Genomic DNA, 24623 nt, shown 5'->3' on the forward strand with positions numbered 1-24623 from the left:
GCCTGTTTACATGAACATGCTATAATTGAATTAGCCAACACAGCCATCCGGTGAAATGGGAATTAAGCACGAATATCACAAATATCTTCTCCTCCTCGAATCCTATCATTCTCCACTGACTCCCATTAGCTGCTGTCCCATGACTTGGACCAGACTGAACTGTAAGCTACTATTGATGCTTTCTGAAAAAACTTCTTATATTTGATATTATACAAAGTTATTCTTGGAGCCTAGTACTCAAACCACTATATTTTATTATCTTGTTCCCAGTATATTTGATATTGTTTTCTGTGCTTAGAACCACTTGCCTACTGGGCTGAATGTGTTCCAGGAGGTTGCGGATCTATGGGAACCTTGTTGATTCGGTCAGGATTAGTGACACTGATGAGAGCACAGATTATGCATGTTGCTGGACAGTCTGAGAGTTGAAAGATATGGAAGCAGATCAATGCCATCATGTTTTGAACTTTAAAAGCTATTTAAAATTCAACAGCTTATATCGAAATGTAAACCACATTGTATTCATAACATTGAAATGTTGTACATTGAAAAACAAGGATATCTGATGGCATACATTAATTTAGACACAAAAAATCTAGTTGTAGATATAAAAAACACTATTATAAATTAAATATTCATGAGGCTCCTCATATTCAAGTGGTCAAAACACTATATATAGTCATTATTATAATATATATTGTATTTGTATTTGAGACTCATTCCACTAGTCAAATTAGGGACCAGAAAACTCAAGCTGAAGTCAGGCCTAAGCAATTGGGACTGATTATAATCAATCCGGCCGCTGTCATTGAACCTGTCATGTTGTGTTATTCAAATATGTATAGCTACGATAACTGACATAAAGCCCACGAGTCATAAATATCGTATTTTGATCACTTCGACTTGAAGTCATGAATATCGTATTTTGTGCGAACCTAGGAGGTTTGCCAGATTGCTTATTAAAAGTTAACGACTCACCACAGGCTCACACCATCATTAACCAGTATGTGGTCACTAGCCTCCCATCATCATAAACCAGTATGTGGTCACTAGTCTCCCACCATCATAAACCAGTATGTGGTCACTAGTCTCCCATCATCATAAACCAGTATGTGGTCACTAGTCTCCCACCAGTATAAACCAGTATGTGGTCACTAGTCTCACACCATCATAAACCAGTATGTGGTCACTAGTCTCCCATCATCATAAACCAGTATGTGGTCACTAGTCTCCCATCATCATAAACCAGTATGTGGTCACTAGTCTCACACCATCATAAACCAGTATGTGGTCACTAGTCTCACACCATCATAAACCACTATGTGGTCACTAGTCTCCCATCATCATAAACCAGTATGTGGTCACTAGTCTCCCATCATCATAAACCAGTATGTGGTCACTAGTCTCACACCATCATAAACCAGTATGTGGTCACTAGTCTCACACCATCATAAACCAGTATGTGGTCACTAGTCTCACACCATCATAAACCAGTATGTGGTAACTAGTCTCCCATCATCATAAACCAGTATGTGGTCACTAGTCTCCCACCAGTATAAACCAGTATGTGGTCACTAGTCTCACACCATCATAAACCAGTATGTGGTCACTAGTCTCCCATCATCATAAACCAGTATGTGGTCACTAGCCTCCCATCATCATAAACCAGTATGTGGTCACTAGTCTCCCATCATCATAAACCAGTATGTGGTCACTAGTCTCCCACCAGTATAAACCAGTATGTGGTCACTAGTTTCACACCATCATAAACCAGTATGTGGTCACTAGTCTCACACTATCATAAACCAGTATGTGGTCACTAGTCTCACACCATCATAAACCAGTATGTGGTCACTAGTCTCACACCATCATAAACCAGTATGTGGTCACTAGCCTCCCATCATCATAAACCAGTATGTGGTCACTAGTCTCCCACCAGTATAAACCAGTATGTGGTCACTAGTCTCCCACCAGTATAAATCAGTATGTGGTCACTAGTCTCACACCATCATAAACCAGTATGTGGTCACTAGTCTCACACCATCATAAACCAGTATGTGGTCACTAGTCTCACACCATCATAAACCAGTATGTGGTCACTAGTCTCCCATCATCATAAACCAGTATGTGGTCACTAGTCTCCCACCAGTATAAACCAGTATGTGGTCACTAGTCTCACACCATCATAAACCAGTATGTGGTCACTAGTCTCCCATCATCATAAACCAGTATGTGGTCACTAGCCTCCCATCATCATAAACCAGTATGTGGTCACTAGTCTCACACCATCATAAACCAGTATGTGGTCACTAGTCTCCCATCATCATAAACCAGTATGTGGTCACTAGCCTCCCATCATCATAAACCAGTATGTGGTCACTAGTCTCCCATCACCATAAACCAGTATGTGGTCACTAGTCTCCCACCAGTATAAACCAGTATGTGGTCACTAGTTTCACACCATCATAAACCAGTATGTGGTCACTAGTCTCACACCATCATAAACCAGTATGTGGTCACTAGTCTCCCATCATCATAAACCAGTATGTGGTCACTAGCCTCACACCATCATAAACCAGTATGTGGTCACTAGTCTCACACCATCATAAACCAGTATGTGGTCACTAGCCTCCCATCATCATAAACCAGTATGTGGTCACTAGGCTCCCATCATCATAAACCAGTATGTGGTCACTAGTCTCCCACCAGTATAAACCAGTATGTGGTCACTAGTCTCACACCATCATAAACCAGTATGTGGTCACTAGTCTCACACCATCATAAACCAGTATGTGGTCACTAGCCTCCCATCATCATAAACCAGTATGTGGTCACTAGTCTCCCACCAGTATAAACCAGTATGTGGTCACTAGTCTCCCACCAGTATAAATCAGTATGTGGTCACTAGTCTCACACCATCATAAACCAGTATGTGGTCACTAGTCTCACACCATCATAAACCAGTATGTGGTCACTAGTCTCCCATCATCATAAACCAGTATGTGGTCACTAGTCTCCCACCAGTATAAACCAGTATGTGGTCACTAGTCTCACACCATCATAAACCAGTATGTGGTCACTAGTCTCCCATCATCATAAACCAGTATGTGGTCACTAGCCTCCCATCATCATAAACCAGTATGTGGTCACTAGTCTCACACCATCATAAACCAGTATGTGGTCACTAGTCTCCCATCATCATAAACCAGTATGTGGTCACTAGCCTCCCATCATCATAAACCAGTATGTGGTCACTAGTCTCCCATCATCATAAACCAGTATGTGGTCACTAGTCTCCCACCAGTATAAACCAGTATGTGGTCACTAGTTTCACACCATCATAAACCAGTATGTGGTCACTAGTCTCACACCATCATAAACCAGTATGTGGTCACTAGTCTCACACCATCATAAACCAGTATGTGGTCACTAGTCTCACACCATCATAAACCAGTATGTGGTCACTAGTCTCACACCATCATAAACCAGTATGTGGTCACTAGCCTCCCATCATCATAAACCAGTATGTGGTCACTAGGCTCCCATCATCATAAACCAGTATGTGGTCACTAGTCTCCCACCAGTATAAACCAGTATGTGGTCACTAGTCTCCCACCATTATAAACCAGTATGTGGTCACTAGTCTCACACCATCATAAACCAGTATGTGGTCACTAGTCTCACACCATCATAAACCAGTATGTGGTCACTAGTCTCCCACCAGTATAAACCAGTATGTGGTCACTAGTCTCCCACCAGTATAAATCAGTATGTGGTCACTAGTCTCCCACCAGTATAAACCAGTGTGTTCACCAGCTGGTTGGTGAATAGGGTAAACACCAACCCTGTTTCAGAAAAAAATTCAAACCACTCCATTGAAGTGGAAAACTGCTGAAATGTATTCTTACAAGGGAAAACATTTAAAAATGTTTTATTTTGCATAAGAGTTCAGCAGCAGGTGAAAGTACAAAATTAGTATTCAGTGTAAAAATATCTGAACTCACAGTCCTCTGATAGTGCAAACATTAAAGGTTAAACACAAAGGTTATACACAATAAAGCCCACATGTAAAAAATAACGCATTGAAGACTTAAGGCATAAAGACTCAAAGCATAAAGACTCATAGCATAAAGACTCAAGGCATTAAAGACTCAAGGCATTAAAGACTCAAGGCATAAAGACTCAAAGCATAAAGACTCAAAGCATAAAGACTCAAGGCATTAAAGACTCAAGGCATTAAAGACTCAAAGCATTAAAGACTCAAGGCATTAAAGACCAAACGCATTAAAGTCTTAAGTCATTAAATACTTAACGCATAAAGACTTAAGGCATTAAAGACTAAATGCATAAAGACTTAACAAATGAAAGACTTCAGGCATTAACGACTAAACATGTTAAAGGCTAAACGTTTTCAAGATTTAACACGTTAAGTTAGATAGGCACTATGGCAGGGCGAAGAGGCTCATGATTCAGCTTGTTTATCACAGCTGTGAATGATGGACATGAAGAGGTCCTTGCTGCTTCTTCTAGCGCTAAACTGATAATGGCATTCCAGAACGAACACCACTTCCCCGAGCAGACAGTAGCCAAACTAGCAGTTAGCTCTTTAGTAGCATGTAGCTCCTTAACCAGCAGGCAGGACTTCATGGCAGCTGGACAATCCTTCTACTCGAAATTAATGAAAATAAAGTAAAATATTTCCCAAATTTGTACATATCTTACAAATTAACATAAATATGAGCTGGGTTGTGTTGGAGACGTCTCATTGGACATGGCTAGGAGGATAGACTCCGCCCTCTCGTCAAGACGCCAGCACGCCCTGCCGGATGATGTGGTTGCCGTAGCGACGGCCGAGCGTGGCGTCCCTTCTCAGCTGGTGGGAGTGACATCGCTTCGGGCTGGGCTCCGCCTCCAGGCCGCTGGGCCCCGCCTCCTGCTCGGTGGGCAGGGCCCCAGGCGCGGCCCCAGAGCGGAGGCGTGGCCGGGGGGCCTCGGGACTCGGGAGTTCTGAGGGGGGGGGTCTCTCCCCCCTCTTGGGGATCCTGAACTTGCCCCAGTTCTTGAGCTGGCTGCAGGTGGAGGTGGGCCGGGGGTGGAGCAGGCGGATGTCCACCAGCCGGACGCACACCGTCTTATCCAGGCGCCGGGGGGCGGGGCTCTCTGAGGTCTTCCTCCTCCTCCTCTCCTCCTGCTCCTCCTCCCCAGCTCCCCCCGGCCGGGCCCCCTCTGGGACCGGGGACCCCCGCCCGTGGCCCCTGCGGCCCTCGGGGAGGGCGCCCTGGTTCTGGTCGGGGGTGGGCTGTCTGGTGTTCCTACTCCCGGACCCCCTGGGGCCGTTGGGAGGAGAGTCTGGGGAGCTCCTCCCTCTGCTCCTCCTGTCGGGCTTCAGCCTCCGGCCCTTGGAGGAGGAGGAGGAGGAGGTGGAGGAGGAGCCCTCCGAGAGGTTCTGGTCCGGGTCCGTGGCCGAAGGATCGGCTGAGGAACACAAAAGGCAGAAGATCATCAGACCGCACTGTCTGACTGTCAGGTAAACTGACTTATATATAATGCAGGTCAAACTGGTTTAACATAGACTGTATTTAATACAGGTTAAACTGGCTTAACAAAGACTGTATTTAATACAGGTTAAACTGACTTAACAGACTGTATTTAATACAGGTTAAACTGACCTAACATAGACTGTATTTAATACAGGTTAAACTGACCTAACATAGACTGTATTTAATACAGGTTAAACTGACTTAACAGACTGTATTTAATACAGGTTAAACTGACTTAACAAAGATATAATACAGGTTAAACTGTCTTAACAAAGACTGTATTTAATACAGGTTCAACTGTCTTAACAAAGACTGTATTTAATGAAGGTTAAACTGACTTATATATAATACAGGTTAAACTGACTTAACATAGACTGTATTTAATACAGTTTAAACTGACTTATATATAATACAGGTTAAACTGACTTAACATAGACTGTATTTAATACAGGTTAAACTGATTTAACATAGACTGTATTTAATACAGGTTAAACTGACTTAACATAGACTGTATTTAATACAGGTTAAACTGACATATATAATACAGGTTAAACTGACTTAACATAGACTGTATTTAATACAGGTTAAACTGACTTAACATAGACTGTATTTAATACAGGTTAAACTGACTTATAAATAATACAGGTTAAACTGACTTAACATAGACTGTATATAATACAGGTTAAACTGACTTAACATAGACTGTATTAAATACAGGTTAAACTGACTTAACATAGACTGTATTTAATACAGGTTAAACCGACTTATAAATAATACAGGTTAAACTGACTTAACAGACTGTATATAATACAGGTTAAACTGACTTAACATACTGTATTTAATACAGGTTAAACAGACTTAACAAAGCTTTAATACAGGTTAAACTGACTTAACATAGACTGTATTTAATACAGGTTAAACTGACTTAACAAAGACTGTATTTAACACAGGTTAAACTGACTTAACAAAGATATAAAACAGGTTAAACTGACTTAACATAGGTTAAACTGATTTATCATAGACTGTATTTAATACAGGTTAAACTGACTTAACAAAGACTATAATACAGGTTCAACTGACCTAACAGACTATTTAATACAGGTTAAACTGACTTAACATAGACTGTATTTAATACAGGTTAAACTGACTTAACATAGACTATATTAAATACAGGTTAAACTTACTTAACAAAGACTATAATACAGGTTCAACTGACCTAACAGACTGTATTTAATACAGGTTAAACTGACCTAACATAGACTGTATTTAACACAGGTTAAACTGACTTAACAGACTGTATTTAATACAGGTTCAACTGGCTTAACAAAGACTGTATTTAATACAGGTTAAACTGATTTATATATAATACAGGTTAAACTGACTTAACATAGACTATATTAAATACAGGTTAAACTTACTTAACAAAGACTATAATACAGGTTCAACTGACCTAACAGACTGTATTTAATACAGGTTAAACTGACCTAACATAGACTGTATTTAACACAGGTTAAACTGACTTAACAGACTGTATTTAATACAGGTTCAACTGGCTTAACAAAGACTGTATTTAATACAGGTTAAACTGATTTATATATAATACAGGTTAAACTGACTTAACATAGACTGCATTTAATACAGGTTAAACTGACTTATATATAATACAGGTTAAACTGACTTAACATAGGCTGTTTAGAATACAGGTTCCCTAACCAAAAACCTTGGTTTAATGGGGACATAAAACAAATCATCAGGAAAAGACGGGAGGCCTTCAAGTCAGGAGATCAAGGGGAATATAAGAGAGACCGGTATGAGCTTGAGAGGTCCATCACAGCTGCAAAAAGGGCCCACTCCCAGGCACTTGAAAGCCTCTACCTGAACAACAACACGCGCAGCATGTGGAAGGGAATCCAGGCAGCTACAAACTACAGGACTACCATGACGACCCCAGACACCCGAGATGCCACCCTCCCAGACAGCCTCAACAACTTTTGTGCCAGGGTCGACAGGCTGAACACAGACACTCCCTCAAAAGCCCCCTGTGACTCCAGGGACACTGCCTTCCAGGTTACACACGCACAGGTTCTGAGGGCTCTGAAGCAGGTGAACCCCCATAAGGCTATGGGACCAGACGGCGTTCATCCAAGAGTCTTGAAGGCCTGTGGGGAACAACTAGTGAGTGTGTATGCTGTAATTTTCAATCCGTCCCTATCCCAGGCAGTAGGTCCCCGAGTATTTAAATCATCCATCATGATACCGGTTCCAAAAAAGCCAAATCATCCACACTGAATGACTTCAGGCCGGTGGCGCTAACATCAGCCCCCATGAAGTGCCTAGAAAAGCTGGTTCTTACCCACATAAACAACACAGTATCGGACACTGTCGACCCATCCCAGTTTGCCTATCGCCCCAACCGATCAGTGGATGATGCGGTGGCCATAGCCCTACATCACACTTTGCAACACCTGGACAACAGAAGCACATATGTCAGAATGCTTTTCCTGGACTATAGCTCTGCCTTCACTACGATCCGCCCGGGCAAGCTGATTGGTAAACTGACGGACCTCGGTGTCCCCACTCCCACCTGTAACTGGATCCTAGACTTCCTGATTGAAAGACCACAGGTGGTGAGAGTGGGAGGGCGGGTGTCTGCTGAGCTCATAGTCAGCACAGGTTCACCACAGGGCTGCTGCCTCAGTCCCCAACTCTTCACCCTGTACACACATGATTGTGCCTCCACACAAGATAACACCGTTGTCATCAAATACGCTGATGACACCACCATCCTGGGCCTCATCAAGGGGGGTGACGAGTCAGGCTACAGGAGTGTGATAGAGGAAATTCTTGTCTATGGAGACGAGAATTACCTCATCCTCAACGTAGCCAAAACAAGAGAGGTAATGGCAGACTTCAGGAGGAGTCCTGCCCCCCTACAGCCTCTTACCATCCAAGGGACTGGGGTGGAGAGGGCGGACAGCCACCGATCCCTGGGACTGCAGGTGATGTTTGACCTGAGCTGGTCTCTAAACACTGCTGCCACAGTGAAAAAAGCCCAGCAGCGGCTGTATTTTATCAGACTGCTCAGGAAATCGGGACTGAACCAGCGTCCTCTCCCCCTGGCCTACAGTGGACTAGTAGAGAGCATTCTCACTTCAGGGATCACTGTCTGGTACGGGAATACCACACAGGCAGAGAGGAGGTCACTCCAAAGGGTCATAAAGACTGCAAAAAGGATTACTGGGACCACACTTCCCTCCATGGACACTATTTACAGTCAGCGCTGGTGGCAAAGGGCAGAGAGAATCATCAGACTCACTCCGCCCAGCTCACCCTCTGCTCAAAAACAAACAACGCAAATACAGCCTCAGACACAGTAGAGCGGACAGTGTCATCACACACACAACAAGATTCCTCAACAGCTTCTTCCCTGCCAAAGTGAGACTGTTGGCAAAAACAGAGTATATCTGAAAAAATACAATGTGCAATATCCCTCACCACCCTACCCCCACTTCCTACGTGCAATAACGCAGCTACATGTGGTTATACAGTATGGTTACACTGCTGAATAGCTAAGTACATTGCAGTGTATAATGTGCATAATTTGTTCTTATCTCAGTTTCTTAATTTAATGTGTATATTTTTAATCACTAGTATTCTAGTGCTCTCTGCAATGCAAGGCATGATGTGCAATGTGTCCTTATCTCAATTTCTTTTTTAAATATATATATATTTATTATTATTACTATTTATTCTCTCTCTCTCTCTCTCTCTCTCTCTCTCTCTCTCTCTCTCTCTCTCTCTCTCTCTCTCTCGCTCTCTCTCTCTCTCTCTCACTATGACCTTGACTTGGGAAGCCCTGCACAAGCATTCCTATGTGTTTAGACTGTCTGGTTTATGCACAAATGGCGAATAAAAAACCTTTGAACTGACTTAACATAGACTGAATTTAATACAGGTTAAACTGACCTAACATAGACTGTATTTAATACAGGTTAAACTGACCTAACATAGACTGTATTTAATACAGGTTAAACTGACCTAACATAGACTGTATTTAATACAGGTTAAACTGACCTAACATAGACTGTATTTAATATAGGTTAAACTGACCTAACATAGACTGTATTTAATACAGGTTAAACTGACCTAACATAGACTGTATTTAATACAGGTTAAACTGACCTAACATAGACTGTATTTAATACAGGTTAAACTGACCTAACATGGACTTAATTTAATACAGGTTAAACTGACCTAACATAGACTATTTAATACAGGTTAAACTGACCTAACATAGACTGTATTTAATACAGGTTAAACTGACCTAACATGGACTGTATTTAATACAGGTTAAACTGACCTAACATAGACTGTATTTAATACAGGTTAAACTGACCTAACATGGACTTAATTTAATACAGGTTAAACTGACCTAACAGACTGTATTTAATACAGGTTAAACTGACCTAACATAGACTGAATTAAACACAGGTTAAACTGACCTAACATAGACTTAATTTAATACAGGTTAAACTGACCTAACATAGACTGTATTTAATATAGGTTAAACTGACCTAACATAGACTGAATTTAATATAGGTTAAACTGACCTAACATAGACTTAATTTAATACAGGTTAAACTGACCTATCATAGACTGTATTTAATACAGGTTAAACTGACCTAACATAGACTGTATTTAATACAGGTTAAACTGACCTAACATAGACTGAATTTAATACAGGTTAAACTGACCTAACAGACTGTATTTAATACAGGTTAAACTGACCTAACATAGACTGTATTTAATACAGGTTAAACTGACCTAACATAGACTGAATTTAATACAGGTTAAACTGACCTAACAGACTGTATTTAATACAGGTTAAACTGACCTAACAGACTGTATTTAATACAGGTTAAACTGACCTAACATGGACTGTATTTAATACAGGTTAAACTGACCTAACATGGACTGTATTTAATACAGGTTAAACTGACCTAACATAGACTGTATTTAATACAGGTTAAACTGACCTAACATAGACTGTATTTAATATAGATTAAACTGACCTAACATAGACTGTATTTAATACAGGTTAAACTGACCTAACATAGACTGTATTTAATACAGGTTAAACTGACCTAACATAGACTGTATTTAATACAGGTTAAACTGACCTAACATAGACTGTATTTAATACAGGTTAAACTGACCTAACATAGACTGAATTTAATACAGGTTAAACTGACCTAACAGACTGTATTTAATACAGGTTAAACTGACCTAACATAGACTGTATTTAATACAGGTTAAACTGACCTAACATAGACTGAATTTAATACAGGTTAAACTGACCTAACAGACTGTATTTAATACAGGTTAAACTGACCTAACATGGACTGTATTTAATACAGGTTAAACTGACCTAACATGGACTGTATTTAATACAGGTTAAACTGACCTAACATAGACTGTATTTAATACAGGTTAAACTGACCTAACATAGACTGTATTTAATACAGGTTAAACTGACCTAACATAGACTGTATTTAATACAGGTTAAACTGACCTAACATAGACTGTATTTAATACAGGTTAAACTGACCTAACATAGACTGTATTTAATACAGGTTAAACTGACCTAACATAGACTGTATTTAATACAGGTTAAACTGACCTAATATAGACTGTATTTAATACAGGTTAAACTGACCTAACATAGACTGTATTTAATACAGGTTAAACTGACCTAACATAGACTGTATTTAATACAGGTTAAACTGACCTAACATAGACTGAATTTAATACAGGTTAAACTGACCTAACATAGACTGTATTTAATATAGGTTAAACTGACCTAACATAGACTGTATTTAATACAGGTTAAACTGACCTAACATAGACTGAATTTAATACAGGTTAAACTGACCTAACATGGACTGTATTTAATACAGGTTAAACTGACCTAACATGGACTGTATTTAATACAGGTTAAACTGACCTAACATGGACTGTATTTAATACAGGTTAAACTGACCTAACATAGACTGTATTTAATACAGGTTAAACTGACCTAACATAGACTGTACTTAATGTAGATTAAACTGACCTAACATAGACTGTATTTAATACAGGTTAAACTGACCTAACATAGACTGTATTTAATACAGGTTAAACTGACCTAACATAGACTGTATTTAATACAGGTTAAACTGACCTAACATAGACTGTATTTAATACAGGTTAAACTGACCTAACATAGACTGAATTTAATACAGGTTAAACTGACCTAACAGACTGTATTTAATACAGGTTAAACTGACCTAACATAGACTGTATTTAATACAGGTTAAACTGACCTAACATAGACTGAATTTAATACAGGTTAAACTGACCTAACAGACTGTATTTAATACAGGTTAAACTGACCTAACATGGACTGTATTTAATACAGGTTAAACTGACCTAACATGGACTGTATTTAATACAGGTTAAACTGACCTAACATAGACTGTATTTAATACAGGTTAAACTGACCTAACATAGACTGTATTTAATACAGGTTAAACTGACCTAACATAGACTGTATTTAATACAGGTTAAACTGACCTAACATAGACTGTATTTAATACAGGTTAAACTGACCTAACATAGACTGTATTTAATACAGGTTAAACTGACCTAACATAGACTGTATTTAATACAGGTTAAACTGACCTAATATAGACTGTATTTAATACAGGTTAAACTGACCTAACATAGACTGTATTTAATACAGGTTAAACTGACCTAACATAGACTGTATTTAATACAGGTTAAACTGACCTAACATAGACTGTATTTAATACAGGTTAAACTGACCTAACATAGACTGAATTTAATACAGGTTAAACTGACCTAACATAGACTGTATTTAATATAGGTTAAACTGACCTAACATAGACTGTATTTAATACAGGTTAAACTGACCTAACATAGACTGAATTTAATACAGGTTAAACTGACCTAACATGGACTGTATTTAATACAGGTTAAACTGACCTAACATAGACTGTATTTAATACAGGTTAAACTGACCTAACATAGACTGTATTTAATACAGGTTAAACTGACCTAACATAGACTGTATTTAATACAGGTTAAACTGACCTAACATAGACTGTATTTAATACAGGTTAAACTGACCTAACATAGACTGTATTTAATACAGGTTAAACTGACCTAACATAGACTGTATTTAATACAGGTTAAACTGACCTAACATAGACTGTATTTAATACAGGTTAAACTGACCTAACATAGACTGAATTTAATACAGGTTAAACTGACCTAACATAGACTGTATTTAATACAGGTTAAACTGACCTAACATAGACTGTATTTAATACAGGTTAAACTGACCTAACATAGACTGTATTTAATACAAGTTAAACTGACCTAACATAGACTGTATTTAATACAGGTTAAACTGACCTAACATAGACTGTATTTAATACAGGTTAAACTGACCTAACATAGACTGTATTTAATACAGGTTAAACTGACCTAACATAGACTGTATTTAATACAGGTTAAACTGACCTAACATAGACTGTATTTAATACAGGTTAAACTGACCTAACATAGACTGTATTTAATACAGGTTAAACTGACCTAACATAGACTGTATTTAATACAGGTTAAACTGACCTAACATAGACTGAATTTAATACAGGTTAAACTGACCTAACAGACTGTATTTAATACAGGTTAAACTGACCTAACATGGACTGTATTTAATACAGGTTAAACTGACCTAACATGGACTGTATTTAATACAGGTTAAACTGACCTAACATGGACTGTATTTAATACAGGTTAAACTGACCTAACATAGACTGTATTTAATACAGGTTAAACTGACCTAACATAGACTGTATTTAATACAGGTTAAACTGACCTAACATAGACTGTATTTAATACAGGTTAAACTGACCTAACATAGACTGTATTTAATACAGGTTAAACTGACCTAACATAGACTGTATTTAATACAGGTTAAACTGACCTAACATAGACTGTATTTAATACAGGTTAAACTGACCTAACATAGACTGTATTTAATACAGGTTAAACTGACCTATCATAGACTGTATTTAATACAGGTTAAACTGACCTAACATAGACTGTATTTAATACAGGTTAAACTGACCTAACATAGACTGTATTTAATACAGGTTAAACTGACCTAACATAGACTGAATTTAATACAGGTTAAACTGACCTAACATAGACTGAATTTAATACAGGTTAAACTGACCTAACATAGACTGTATTTAATACAGGTTAAACTGACCTAACATAGACTGTATTTAATACAGGTTAAACTGACCTAACATAGACTGAATTTAATACAGGTTAAACTGACCTAACATGGACTGTATTTAATACAGGTTAAACTGACCTAACATAGACTGTATTTAATACAGGTTAAACTGACCTAACATAGACTGTATTTAATACAGGTTAAACTGACCTAACATAGACTGTATTTAATACAGGTTAAACTGACCTAACAGACTGTATTTAATACAGGTTAAACTGACCTAACAGACTGTATTTAATACAGGTTAAACTGACCTAACATAGACTGTATTTAATACAGGTTAAACTGACCTAACATAGACTGTATTTAATACAGGTTAAACTGACCTAACATAGACTGTATTTAATACAGGTTAAACTGACCTAACATAGACTGAATTTAATACAGGTTAAACTGACCTAACATAGACTGTATTTAATACAGGTTAAACTGACCTAACATAGACTGTATTTAATACAAGTTAAACTGACCTAACATAGACTGTATTTAATACAGGTTAAACTGACCTAACATAGACTGTATTTAATACAGGTTAAACTGACCTAACATAGACTGTATTTAATACAGGTTAAACTGACCTAACATAGACTGTATTTAATACAGGTTAAACTGACCTAACATAGACTGAATTTAATACAGGTTAAACTGACCTAACATAGACTGTATTTAATACAGGTTAAACTGACCTAACATAGACTGAATTTAATACAGGTTAAACTGACCTAACATAGACTGTATTTAATACAGGTTAAACTGACCACTGAGCTGCTCCAGCAGGAGGAGCTGCTTGTGGAACATCTGCTCCTGGAGGCGGCAGAGCGACCTCTTCATCTTCTCCCTCCTGGTCACCATGTAGCTCAGGTTCCTCACCTTGGGAGCAGAGGTCACAGGTCAACCCGGGGTCAGAGAGGGGGTCAGTGTAGCGTCAGGAGGGGTCACACCTACCCTCTCCAGGTCCTGCCGGAGGTGGGTGAAGAGCTGGAGGCGTCTCAGCAGCACCTCCTGCTCGCGGCGGGCTAGGCTCTCCTCCTCCTCCTTCTTGGGTGTGAGGAGCGGCTGGTTGAAGTTGGCTTTGCGCTTCAGCTTCCAGTACTGGAACAGGAAGTCCACCAGCTCCGCCGACAGCCGCAGCCGCTCCGCCACCTCCCCAACCACCACGAACGCAGAGAACTCCTCCTCCAGCTGCTGCAGCTTCAGCTGCCGGAGGTTCCCCCTCTTCTTGTCCTCCTGCTCCTCCTCCTCACCTCTCACCCGGCCCCTCCTCCTGCTCCTCTTGTCGGCCCCGCCCTCCTCCTCCTCCTCCTCCTCCTCCTCCGGGCCCGAGTGTTTGGGGCAGAAGGACTTGAACTTGACCTCGTCTTCCTCGGTGAGGAAGGTGATCATCTTCAGCTTGTTCTTGAGGCCGCAGGTCACGTGGAACGCGATGCGGCAGTTCTTAGCCGAGCACTGAGGAGGAGGAGCATGTTAAACCATGCTAACATATGAGCTACCATGTTAGCACTGAGGAGGAGACGCATGTTAAACCATGCTAACATATGAGCTACCATGTTAGCACTGAGGAGGAGACGCATGATAAACCATGCTAACATACTAGCTAGCATGTTAGCACAGAGGACGAGAAGCATGTTAAACCATGCTAACATACTAGCTACCATCGTAGCACTGAGGAGGAGGAGCATGGTAAACCATTCTAACATACTAGCATGCTAAAATGATGGCACGTTCACATACTAACCCTCTCGTTCGACATGTTAACATACTAACTCAGCGGTAATCAAGGCTCACATGCTACCTACAGAGCGTAAAGCCAGGCTAACGTGCCGGTAACAAGGCGTGCATTGTAAGCCTTGCATCCCAGCGTGCCGTGCGGTACCTGTATGCAGGCCCCGGTCTTCTCCTGGCAGACGCAGCACAGCAGGGCCCAGCGGCTGCTGGGGATGTGAGACACGTTGGTGATGGGCTCCATCTTCTCTGGGTTCCCGATGCTCACCTGCAACACGGTCACCAACGGTTACAAACACGCCAATAACAAGGTCACCATCACACCCACCACCGGGTTACCAACACACCTACAGCATGGCTACCATAGTTACCAAGACAGCGACAACATGGTACCCATAGTTACAAACACACCTACAACATGGCTACCATAGTTACCAAGACAGTGACAACATGGTACCCATAGTTACAAACACACCTACAGCATGGCTACCATAGTTACCAAGACAGTGACAACATGGTACCCATAGTTACAAACACACCTACAGCATGGCTACCATAGTTACCAAGACAGTGACAACATGGTACCCATAGTTACAAACACACCTACAGCATGGCTACCATAGTTACCAAGACAGTGACAACATGGTACCCATAGTTACAAACACACCTACAGCATGGCTACCATAGTTACCAAGACAGTGACAACATGGTACCCATAGTTACCAACACACCTACAGCATGGCTACCATAGTTACCAAGACAGCGACAAGATGGTACCCATAGTTACCAACACACCTACAGCATGGCTACCATAGTTACCAAGACAGTGACAACATGGTACCCATAGTTACAAACACACCTACAGCATGGCTACCATAGTTACCAAGGCAGCGACAACATGGTAACCAGTTACCAACACACCTACAGCATGGTAACCCTTATTACCAACACACCTATAACAAGGTTACCATAGTTACTAACACACCAACAACAATGTTACCATTACCATCACAGTGAAAGCATGGTACCCATAGTTACAAACACACCTACAGCATGGCTACCATAGTTACAAAGACAGCGACAACATGGTAACCATAGTTACAAACGCACCTACAGCATGGCTACCATAGTTACCAAGACAGTGACAACATGGTACCCATAGTTACAAACGCACCTACAGCATGGCTACCATAGTTACCAAGACAGTGACAACATGGTAACCATAGTTACAAACGCACCTACAGCATGGCTACCGTAGTTACCATAGTTAAGGCAGCGACAACATGGCTAGCACGCCTTCATATTTGGTGGTTAGTTTTAAGGTACATAATTTTTATTCCATAACATTAATCTAACGGGCGTTTGCGTGTACCTCAGGGATCCAGAGGGCACAGCTGACGTGGGCCCACTTAGTCCCGCTGCGGGTGGGCTTCATGGCCCCGCCCCTCTGGGGACACAGCTGGCAGCGAGGGGACAAACCCAGCGCACACGTCCGGCACAACCAGCTGCCCTCGGGAACCTTCTGGATGCCGTAGCACGCCTGGGGACACAACACACCATGTTATAACACACCTGGGGACACAACACACCGTGTTATAACACACCACAGGTCATAGCACGCTTGGGGACACAACACACACATGTTATAACAAGCCTGGGGACAGGTCATAACACATGTAATAACACGCCACATGTATCTAAACCCTCACCTCCTCGTCCCTATATTCTCTCTCCTCCTCCTCCTCCTCCTCCCAGCTCCCTTTACTCTCTCACCTCCTCAACCTCCTCCTCCTCCAAGCTCTTTATATTCTCTCTACTCCTCCTCCTCCCAGCTCCCTTTACTCTCTCACCTCCTCAACCTCCTCCTCCTCCAAGCTCTTTATATTCTCTTTATTCTCTCCTTTGGTCTTTGTGCTGAGGCATTTAGTGAAGTGCTCGTAGGGCAGTTCCGTCTGTTACCACAGCCATCCTAAAGTCCATGCTGACCGGCGCATGGGTCCAAAACACCAAAGTGCAACGTCGACATTGTTTACAACGTCGGCATCCGTATTATTATCGTACAAATGTTATGGATTAGGAACGTCCGGCAGACCGGCCATCAACCACAACCGGGCGGTTTCTGCCCCCCAACGATCGACCCGGTATTGATCTTGACCGTTGCATCCCTTTGGTGCCCGATGAGGTAGTGAAGCCCGAAGAGACGGTTACCATGGTTTCAGAGCGGTGTGGTCCACGAGAAGCTACTAGAGGATCGTACGGACCGGCGGTGCACCGCGGGGGGCAGGTATGGGTCTGTCTAGGGACCGTCTGACCCACCTGGTGGACGCAGATGTTGCACTTGTCACAGAACACCATCTCGTTGTTGTCCTCTCCGTCGGGGGAGTGGCACACCTCACACACCACGTCGTCGTCGTACTCGATGCCCAGGCCCTCCTCTGTCTGCACGGCGTGGCTCATGTTGTCATGGCAATGGCGCTCAAACTCCTCCATCACCGTCTCCATGGTGATCTCGTCTAACAAGGGTAACCCTGGACACACACACACAAACACACATCGCAACCATTACTAGCTGGTTCCCTGTGTGGGAGGGGCTGCCCTGTGTGGGCGGGGCATCCCTGTGTGGGCAGGGCTACGTCTGTGTGGGCGGGGCATCCCTGTGTGGGCGGGGCGGGGCTGTGTGGGCGGAGCTACGTCTCACCCATCTCCCGGAGCTCCTGGTTGGCGGCGAGCAGCCAGGCCTGGTCGTCCTCGTTGAGGTCGTAGCGGCAAACGGCGTCGGCCAGCGTCCGGATGTCCACGTAGCCCAGAGCCTCAGAGCCCGACAGACGCACCAGCTTCTTAGGACGCGTGTAGCTGGTCTCCCTGCTGGGCTCACACACCACCCTGAACACGCACACACATTCAGAGACACACACACGTACAGAGACAGACAGACACACACACACAGAGAGACAGACAGACACACACACACAGAAACACACACACAAGGACACGAACAGGCAGACACACACACACACACAGAAACACACACACAAGGACAAACACACACACACAGACAGACACACACACAGAAACACAAACACACACACACACACACACACAGTGTAAGATCTCTATCACTGAGGCCCTGACCATCTCAATGGCTCCGAAATACACGAAAAATTAAAGATAAAAACAAAACATTAAAGATTCTTAGAGCAAAGGGGTCTCCCCTAGAGGGGGAGGAGTCTAACCTAGAGGGGAGGGGTCTCCCCTAGAGGGGGAGGAGTCTAACCTAGAGGGGAGGGGTCTCCCCTAGAGGGGGAGGAGTCTCACCTAGAGGGGGAGGAGTCTAACCTAGAGGGGGAGGAGTCTCACCTAGTGGGGAGGGGTCTCCCCTAGAGGGGGAGGAGTCTCACCTAGTGGGGAGGGGTCTCCCCTAGAGGGGGAGGAGTCTCACCTAGTGGGGAGGGGTCTCACCTGGTGGGGAGGGGTCTCACCTGGTGGGGGAGGGGTCTCACCTGGTGGGGGAGGGGTCTCACCTGGTGGGGGAGGGGTCTTACCTGGTGGGGGAGGGGTCTCACCTGGTGGGGGAGGGGTCTTACCTAGCGGTTGGCTGGGGCAGAGAGTGGGGGCTGACGGGGACCTGGACCCCCTTCTCCCAGTCCTGCCTCCAGGGGTCGGCCAGAACGTAGAAGTCCTCCGCACTCAGACACTGGGAGTCATGGACCTTCATCGCTGTGATCAGGTCCGTCCGGAACACCTGGAAACACACAGAGACTGAACATCTGGAGACAGAGAACACCTGGAGACACAGAGACTGGACATCTGGAGACACAGAACACCTGGAGACACAGAGACTGAACATCTGGAGACAGAGAACACCTGGAGACACAGAGACTGAACATCTGGAGACAGAGAACACCTGGAGACACAGAGACTGAACATCTGGAGACACAGAACACCTGGAGACACAGAGACTGAACATCTGGAGACAGAACACCTGGAGACACAGAGACTGAACATCTGGAGACAGAGAGACTGAACATCTGGAGACAGAGAACACCTGGAGACACAGAGACTGAACATCTGGAGACACAGAACACCTGGAGACACAGAGACTGAACATCTGGAGACAGAACACCTGGAGACACAGAGACTGAACATCTGGAGACAGAGAGACTGTACATCTGGAGACAGAGAACACCTGGAGACACAGAGACTGAACATCTGGAGACACAGAACACCTGGAGACACAGAGACTGAACATCTGGAGACAGAACACCTGGAGACACAGAGACTGAACATCTGGAGACAGAGAGACTGAACATCTGGAGACAGAGACTGAACATCTGGAGACACAGAGACTGAACACAAAGGCCTAGTGTGATGGTGATGTAGCAGTGACGTAGGCAGTGTGATGTTGATGTAGCAGTGACGTAGGCCGTGTGTTTGGAGCCCTACCTCAGACGCCTTCATGCCTGTACTCCGTCGGGCCATGGACTGAGAGTGCTGCGACCAGCAGGTGGAGTTACCTGAAGGGGAGGGGACAGAGTTTACCCCTGGCTTCTGAGTGCATGTGACTGCGTTTCTTCTCAAGATTTCTTCCTTGCTAATTTCAAGGGAGTTTTTTCTTGCCCTTGTGGGGGCTTGGGTAAAGGGGGGTTCATCAATATTTGGCCTGTTAAGCTCTTTGAGACTGTAATGGTGATTAATACAAAGAAAATTTAATTGAATTAAATTACTGAAAATTCACTGCCTGATGATCTATCAAGCAATAAACAAACCAATCACACTTTCCAAATAGTTTAGTTTAGTAGACTACAATATTTTAATCAACACATTATATATTTTATTATAATTTCCAGTTTAATTTGAGTCGTGCTCCAAAAAGCTTCCCCAGGCGAGGTTGTTTTCTCCAATAATGCCCACAAACCAACTAATCCACGCGTTTCTCTTCTGTGTTTGATGGCGCCGACGTGCGTACGGAACGAGAGCGTGAAACGGCCAGATGAAAAAACCTAGTCATGAGCACAAAGGTCTGCTGGGATAGAACGGTGAATCTGTTACTGCCTCAACACACCGGTTACTATGGACCGGCTCAGTGGGAGGACGTGAAACTGGTGTTCAGTTGAAAGCCTCGCTCCACGGGAACTGAGAACATTTAGATTCAGGTGTGAATGCTTAGGCTGCTCTCCAGTAATTCAAAATAAATGGTTTTAGGATCACATCTGAGACTTTGACATGTTGTTCTGCACTCTTGATTCAGAACAATCGCATGTTGACATGTTGTAGTTGGGGGTTAGGTGGAGGAGGTGGTGAGATAGTGTGTTGACATGATGTAGGTGGTGTTAAGGTGGAGGAGGGGAGTGTTGACATGATGTAGGTGGTGTTAAGGTGGAGGAGGGGAGTGTTGACATGATGTAGGTGGTGTTAAGGTGGAGGAGGGGGAGTGTTGACATGATGTAGGTGGTGTTAAGGTGGAGGGGGGGTGAGATGGTGTGTTGACATGTTGTAGGTGGTGTTAAGGTGGAGGAGGGGAGTGTTGACATGTTGTAGGTGGTGTTAAGGTGGAGGAGGGGAGTGTTGACATGATGTAGGTGGTGTTAAGGTGGAGTGTTGACATGTTGTAGGTGGTGTTAAGGTGGATTGTTGACATGTTGTAGGTGGTGTTAAGGTGGAGGAGGGGAGTGTTGACATGTTGTAGGTGGTGTTAAGGTGGAGTGTTGACATGTTGTAGGTGGTGTTAAGGTGGAGTGTTGACATGTTGTAGGTGGTGTTAAGGTGGAGTGTTGACATGTTGTAGGTGGTGTTAAGGTGGAGGAGGGGAGTGTTGACATGTTGTAGGTGGTGTTAAGGTGGAGTGTTGACATGATGTAGGTGGTGTTAAGGTGGAGTGTTGACATGTTGTAGGTGGTGTTATATCCCCTTTTTTTGGGGTTATTGTGTTTTTGTTCAGAGGACTTTGAGTTTCATATCTTGTTTCATATCTTTCATATCTTTCATATATTGTATTTTTATACATTTTATTTATCAGAACTTTAATCAATTTTGATTTTGACTTTCCCGTTGTGACAATAAAACAAAGTTTATCTTTAAACTGCATTACTTTATTATTTTAGTGAGTCATAAATAACTACAAATAACCAATGTTAGGGAAATCTGTTTATGTTTTGTTACGCGTATCTGGAATTTCTTTTTTAAATATATATCGGCCGATATATCGGAATATCAGATTTTTAAATCACCAAATATTTGCATCGGTATTGGCCTTAAAAATCCTTCCTCATCGGGCTCTAGTTGACAGGTTGTCGTGGTGGTGAAGTGGAGGAGGTGTTGAGATGGTGAGTTGACATGTTGTAGGTGGTGGTAACCGATGGCGTGTTTACTTACTGCCATGGTCAGACTCGTCGCTGCTGCTGAGACGTCTGACCCTCTTCATGGTCCTCAGCTGCTAACAGAGAATACACCAGGTAAATACAATGTAACCCCGGTAACAGAGACTACACCAGGTAAACACAACGTAACCCCGGTAACAGAGAATACACCAGGTAAATACAATGTAACCCCGGTAACAGAGAGTACACCACGTAAACACAATGTAACCCCGGTAACAGAGACTACACCACGTAAACACAACGTAACCCCGGTAACAGAGAATACACCAGGTAAATACAATGTAACCCTGGTAACAGAGACTACACCACGTAAACACAACATAACCCCGGTAACAGAGAATACACCAGGTAAATACAATGTAACCCTGGTAACAGAGACTACAACACGTAAACACAATGTAACCCTGGTAACAGAGACTACACCAGGTAAATACAGCATAACCCCGGTAACAGATACTACACCAGGTAAACACAATGTAACCCTGGTAACAGAGACTACACCAGGTAAACACAACATAACCCCGGTAACAGAGAATACACCAGGTAAACACAATGTAACCCTGGTAACAGAGACTACACCAGGTAAACACAATGTAACACTGGAATCAGAGACTACACCACGTAAACACAGCACTGGTAACAGAGAATACACCAGGTAAATACACGTAACCCCGGTAACAGAGAATACACCAGGTAAACACAATGTAACCCTGGTAACAGAGACTACACCACGTAAACACAATGTAACCCTGGTAACAGAGAATACACCAGGTAAATACAATGTAACCCTGGTAACAGACTACAACACGTAAACACAATGTAACCCTGGTAACAGAGAATACACCAGGTAAATACAACGTAACCCCGGTAACAGAGAATAAACCAGGTAAATACAACATAACCCCAGTAACAGAGACTACACCACGTAAACACAGCACTGGCAACAGAGAATACACCACGATAACACAATGCTGGTATCAGAGAATACACAAATCACACACAATATATGGACAATTCGGTCTCTGTTCGATAATCTGTTGCATGTGTTAACTTGTAACGTTGATCTCAAGCCCGTAAAGGGATCAAATAGATGCTGTAACGGATTTTAATAGAATGATATAAATGACAATATCTGTCAATAACTATAAAAGATTATTTGTATAGTATTGGTACTATAAAGATGATCAGGCTCCACCCGGCTACGTCACGCTGCCCCCTCGCTCTCGCTTCCGTAGCCATGACAACGTCCAGATGCCACGTGCCCGGTAGTGAGCGTGTCACGCTGACCTCCCGCCGTGCGGGCAGGGGACTCTAAACCCAGGCGGGCGGGGTGCAGTCAAGCCGGAGGAGCTAGGAGGCTATCCGTCGCAGCTAACCTTCCCATCGTCTTGACACTCAAGCTAACCAGAAGCTAACCTAAAGTTACCCGGCAGCGTCACCACTCCGTGTCAAACCAGACCGTTACTGTTGACGTGTCACACATAAGACATGTCCGCCCTCCCTGCTCTCTGGCTCAGAGCGGCCGTCAGATGACACGGCTAGCGCCTGAGAGCCACGCTAACAGGTTATCGGCTAGGGTAGGGTTAGCCAGGTGAGCTACAGTTAGCCTGAAACTGGGCTAGCGTCATGTTCTCATTCCGCACTGCAACCCGTCATGATCGGTCTAATATTGATAAAGAAAAGGCTCGGACCCGCTGTTTGTTAGAGCAGCTTGTATTGTGGATCGTGTTGTAATATGTTGTTACGTAAAGCTGTGTTGTTAGCTGTGATGCTAACGCAACAGCGGGGCACCGTGGCGCCATTTTAAATGACGACGTCGCGTTTTCCCCGCGATCAAAATACAAACTGGTTAGAAAACCACCTATGAAACCGGCAATGAAAATATTGAACATTTATGCACACATCGACTATATTAAACAGTATCGAACCCCGCGGAGAGCTGATAATAAAGTGGACAGTACGTACAGAAGCACGTCAGGTCGGCGCAGGACGGAGTTTGAAATTCTGGCGACCGTTCGACCCGCAGTCCACATACACACCAACACATGACGTCACGGGGGTAGGCCCGTAGTACAACCCCCGTCCGCTAGGGGGGGCAGGCCCGTAGTAACAACCTCGACCGCTAGGGAGGCGGGCCCGTAATAACAACCCCCGCCCGATAGGGGGGCGGGCCCGTAGTAACAACCCCGATCGCTAGAAGGCGCCCCTGCGCAACACATTGGGAGCTTTGACTGTCTATGATCAGAAATGCCTCTTATATAATTTAGATGCATTAATTACAAACAAATAATTGATCGTGAACGTTTGTAAAATACACATTTTCATCCAATTAGTATTTAAATAAAGAACGTAATTAACATGACCAAACTCGCTCAATCACTGAGCTGACCAGCTCCTTTTATGGCATGCAAGCGGTCCACACATACCAGTGATTTATTTAAAGAGACAGGCCTCAAAAATAACCACTGGAACGGCTAACAACAAAAGAACGCTTGCACAGTTATGAAATACGACGGTTACGTTAAGTTATCTACAACAACTACATATATATATATTTATAGAGAGAAGAGCGAGAGACAGAAAGAAAGACAGACAAAGAGACAGAGTGAAAGAGAG

General features: G+C 43.0%; 1 protein-coding gene across 2 annotated transcripts; it reads right to left on the bottom strand.

The window, feature by feature from the left end:
- Nucleotides 1–3958: 3958 nt before the first annotated feature.
- jade1 (jade family PHD finger 1) lies at nucleotides 3959–24038 on the bottom strand. Of its 2 annotated transcripts, none has more exons than XM_079751815.1 (11): nucleotides 23973–24038; nucleotides 22003–22060; nucleotides 20074–20144; nucleotides 19215–19372; nucleotides 18329–18513; nucleotides 17947–18158; nucleotides 17003–17170; nucleotides 15782–15898; nucleotides 14854–15354; nucleotides 14667–14778; nucleotides 3959–5475 (listed from the first exon to the last, which is right to left on the bottom strand). In XM_079751815.1, exons 2-11 carry the CDS (start codon nucleotides 22049–22051, stop codon nucleotides 4802–4804), a joined length of 2247 nt encoding a protein of 748 aa, XP_079607941.1. In that variant the 5' UTR covers nucleotides 22052–22060; nucleotides 23973–24038; the 3' UTR covers nucleotides 3959–4801. The 2 variants fall into 2 exon arrangements, with proteins under 2 accessions (XP_079607941.1, XP_079607942.1); XM_079751816.1 differs by having other exon boundaries at nucleotides 22003–22063; nucleotides 23973–24030.
- Between the last annotated feature and the right edge of the window lie 585 nt (nucleotides 24039–24623).

The sequence above is a fragment of the Pollachius pollachius genome, assembly GCF_949987615.1.
Source record: "Pollachius pollachius genome assembly, chromosome: 15".
NCBI lineage: Eukaryota > Metazoa > Chordata > Actinopteri > Gadiformes > Gadidae > Pollachius > Pollachius pollachius.

Coding starts and splice junctions, on each gene's coding strand:
- jade1 (XM_079751815.1), bottom strand. CDS start 22,051: ATGAAGAGGGTCAGACGTCTCAGCAGCAGCGACGAGTCTGACCATGGC. Junction 15,899..17,002: donor GTGCCCTCTGGATCCCTGAG/GTACACGCAAAC, acceptor ACCGTGTTGCAG/GTGAGCATCGGGAACCCAGA. Junction 5,476..14,666: donor CCTGCTGGAGCAGCTCAGTG/GTCAGTTTAACC, acceptor TGTGTTCCTCAG/CCGATCCTTCGGCCACGGAC.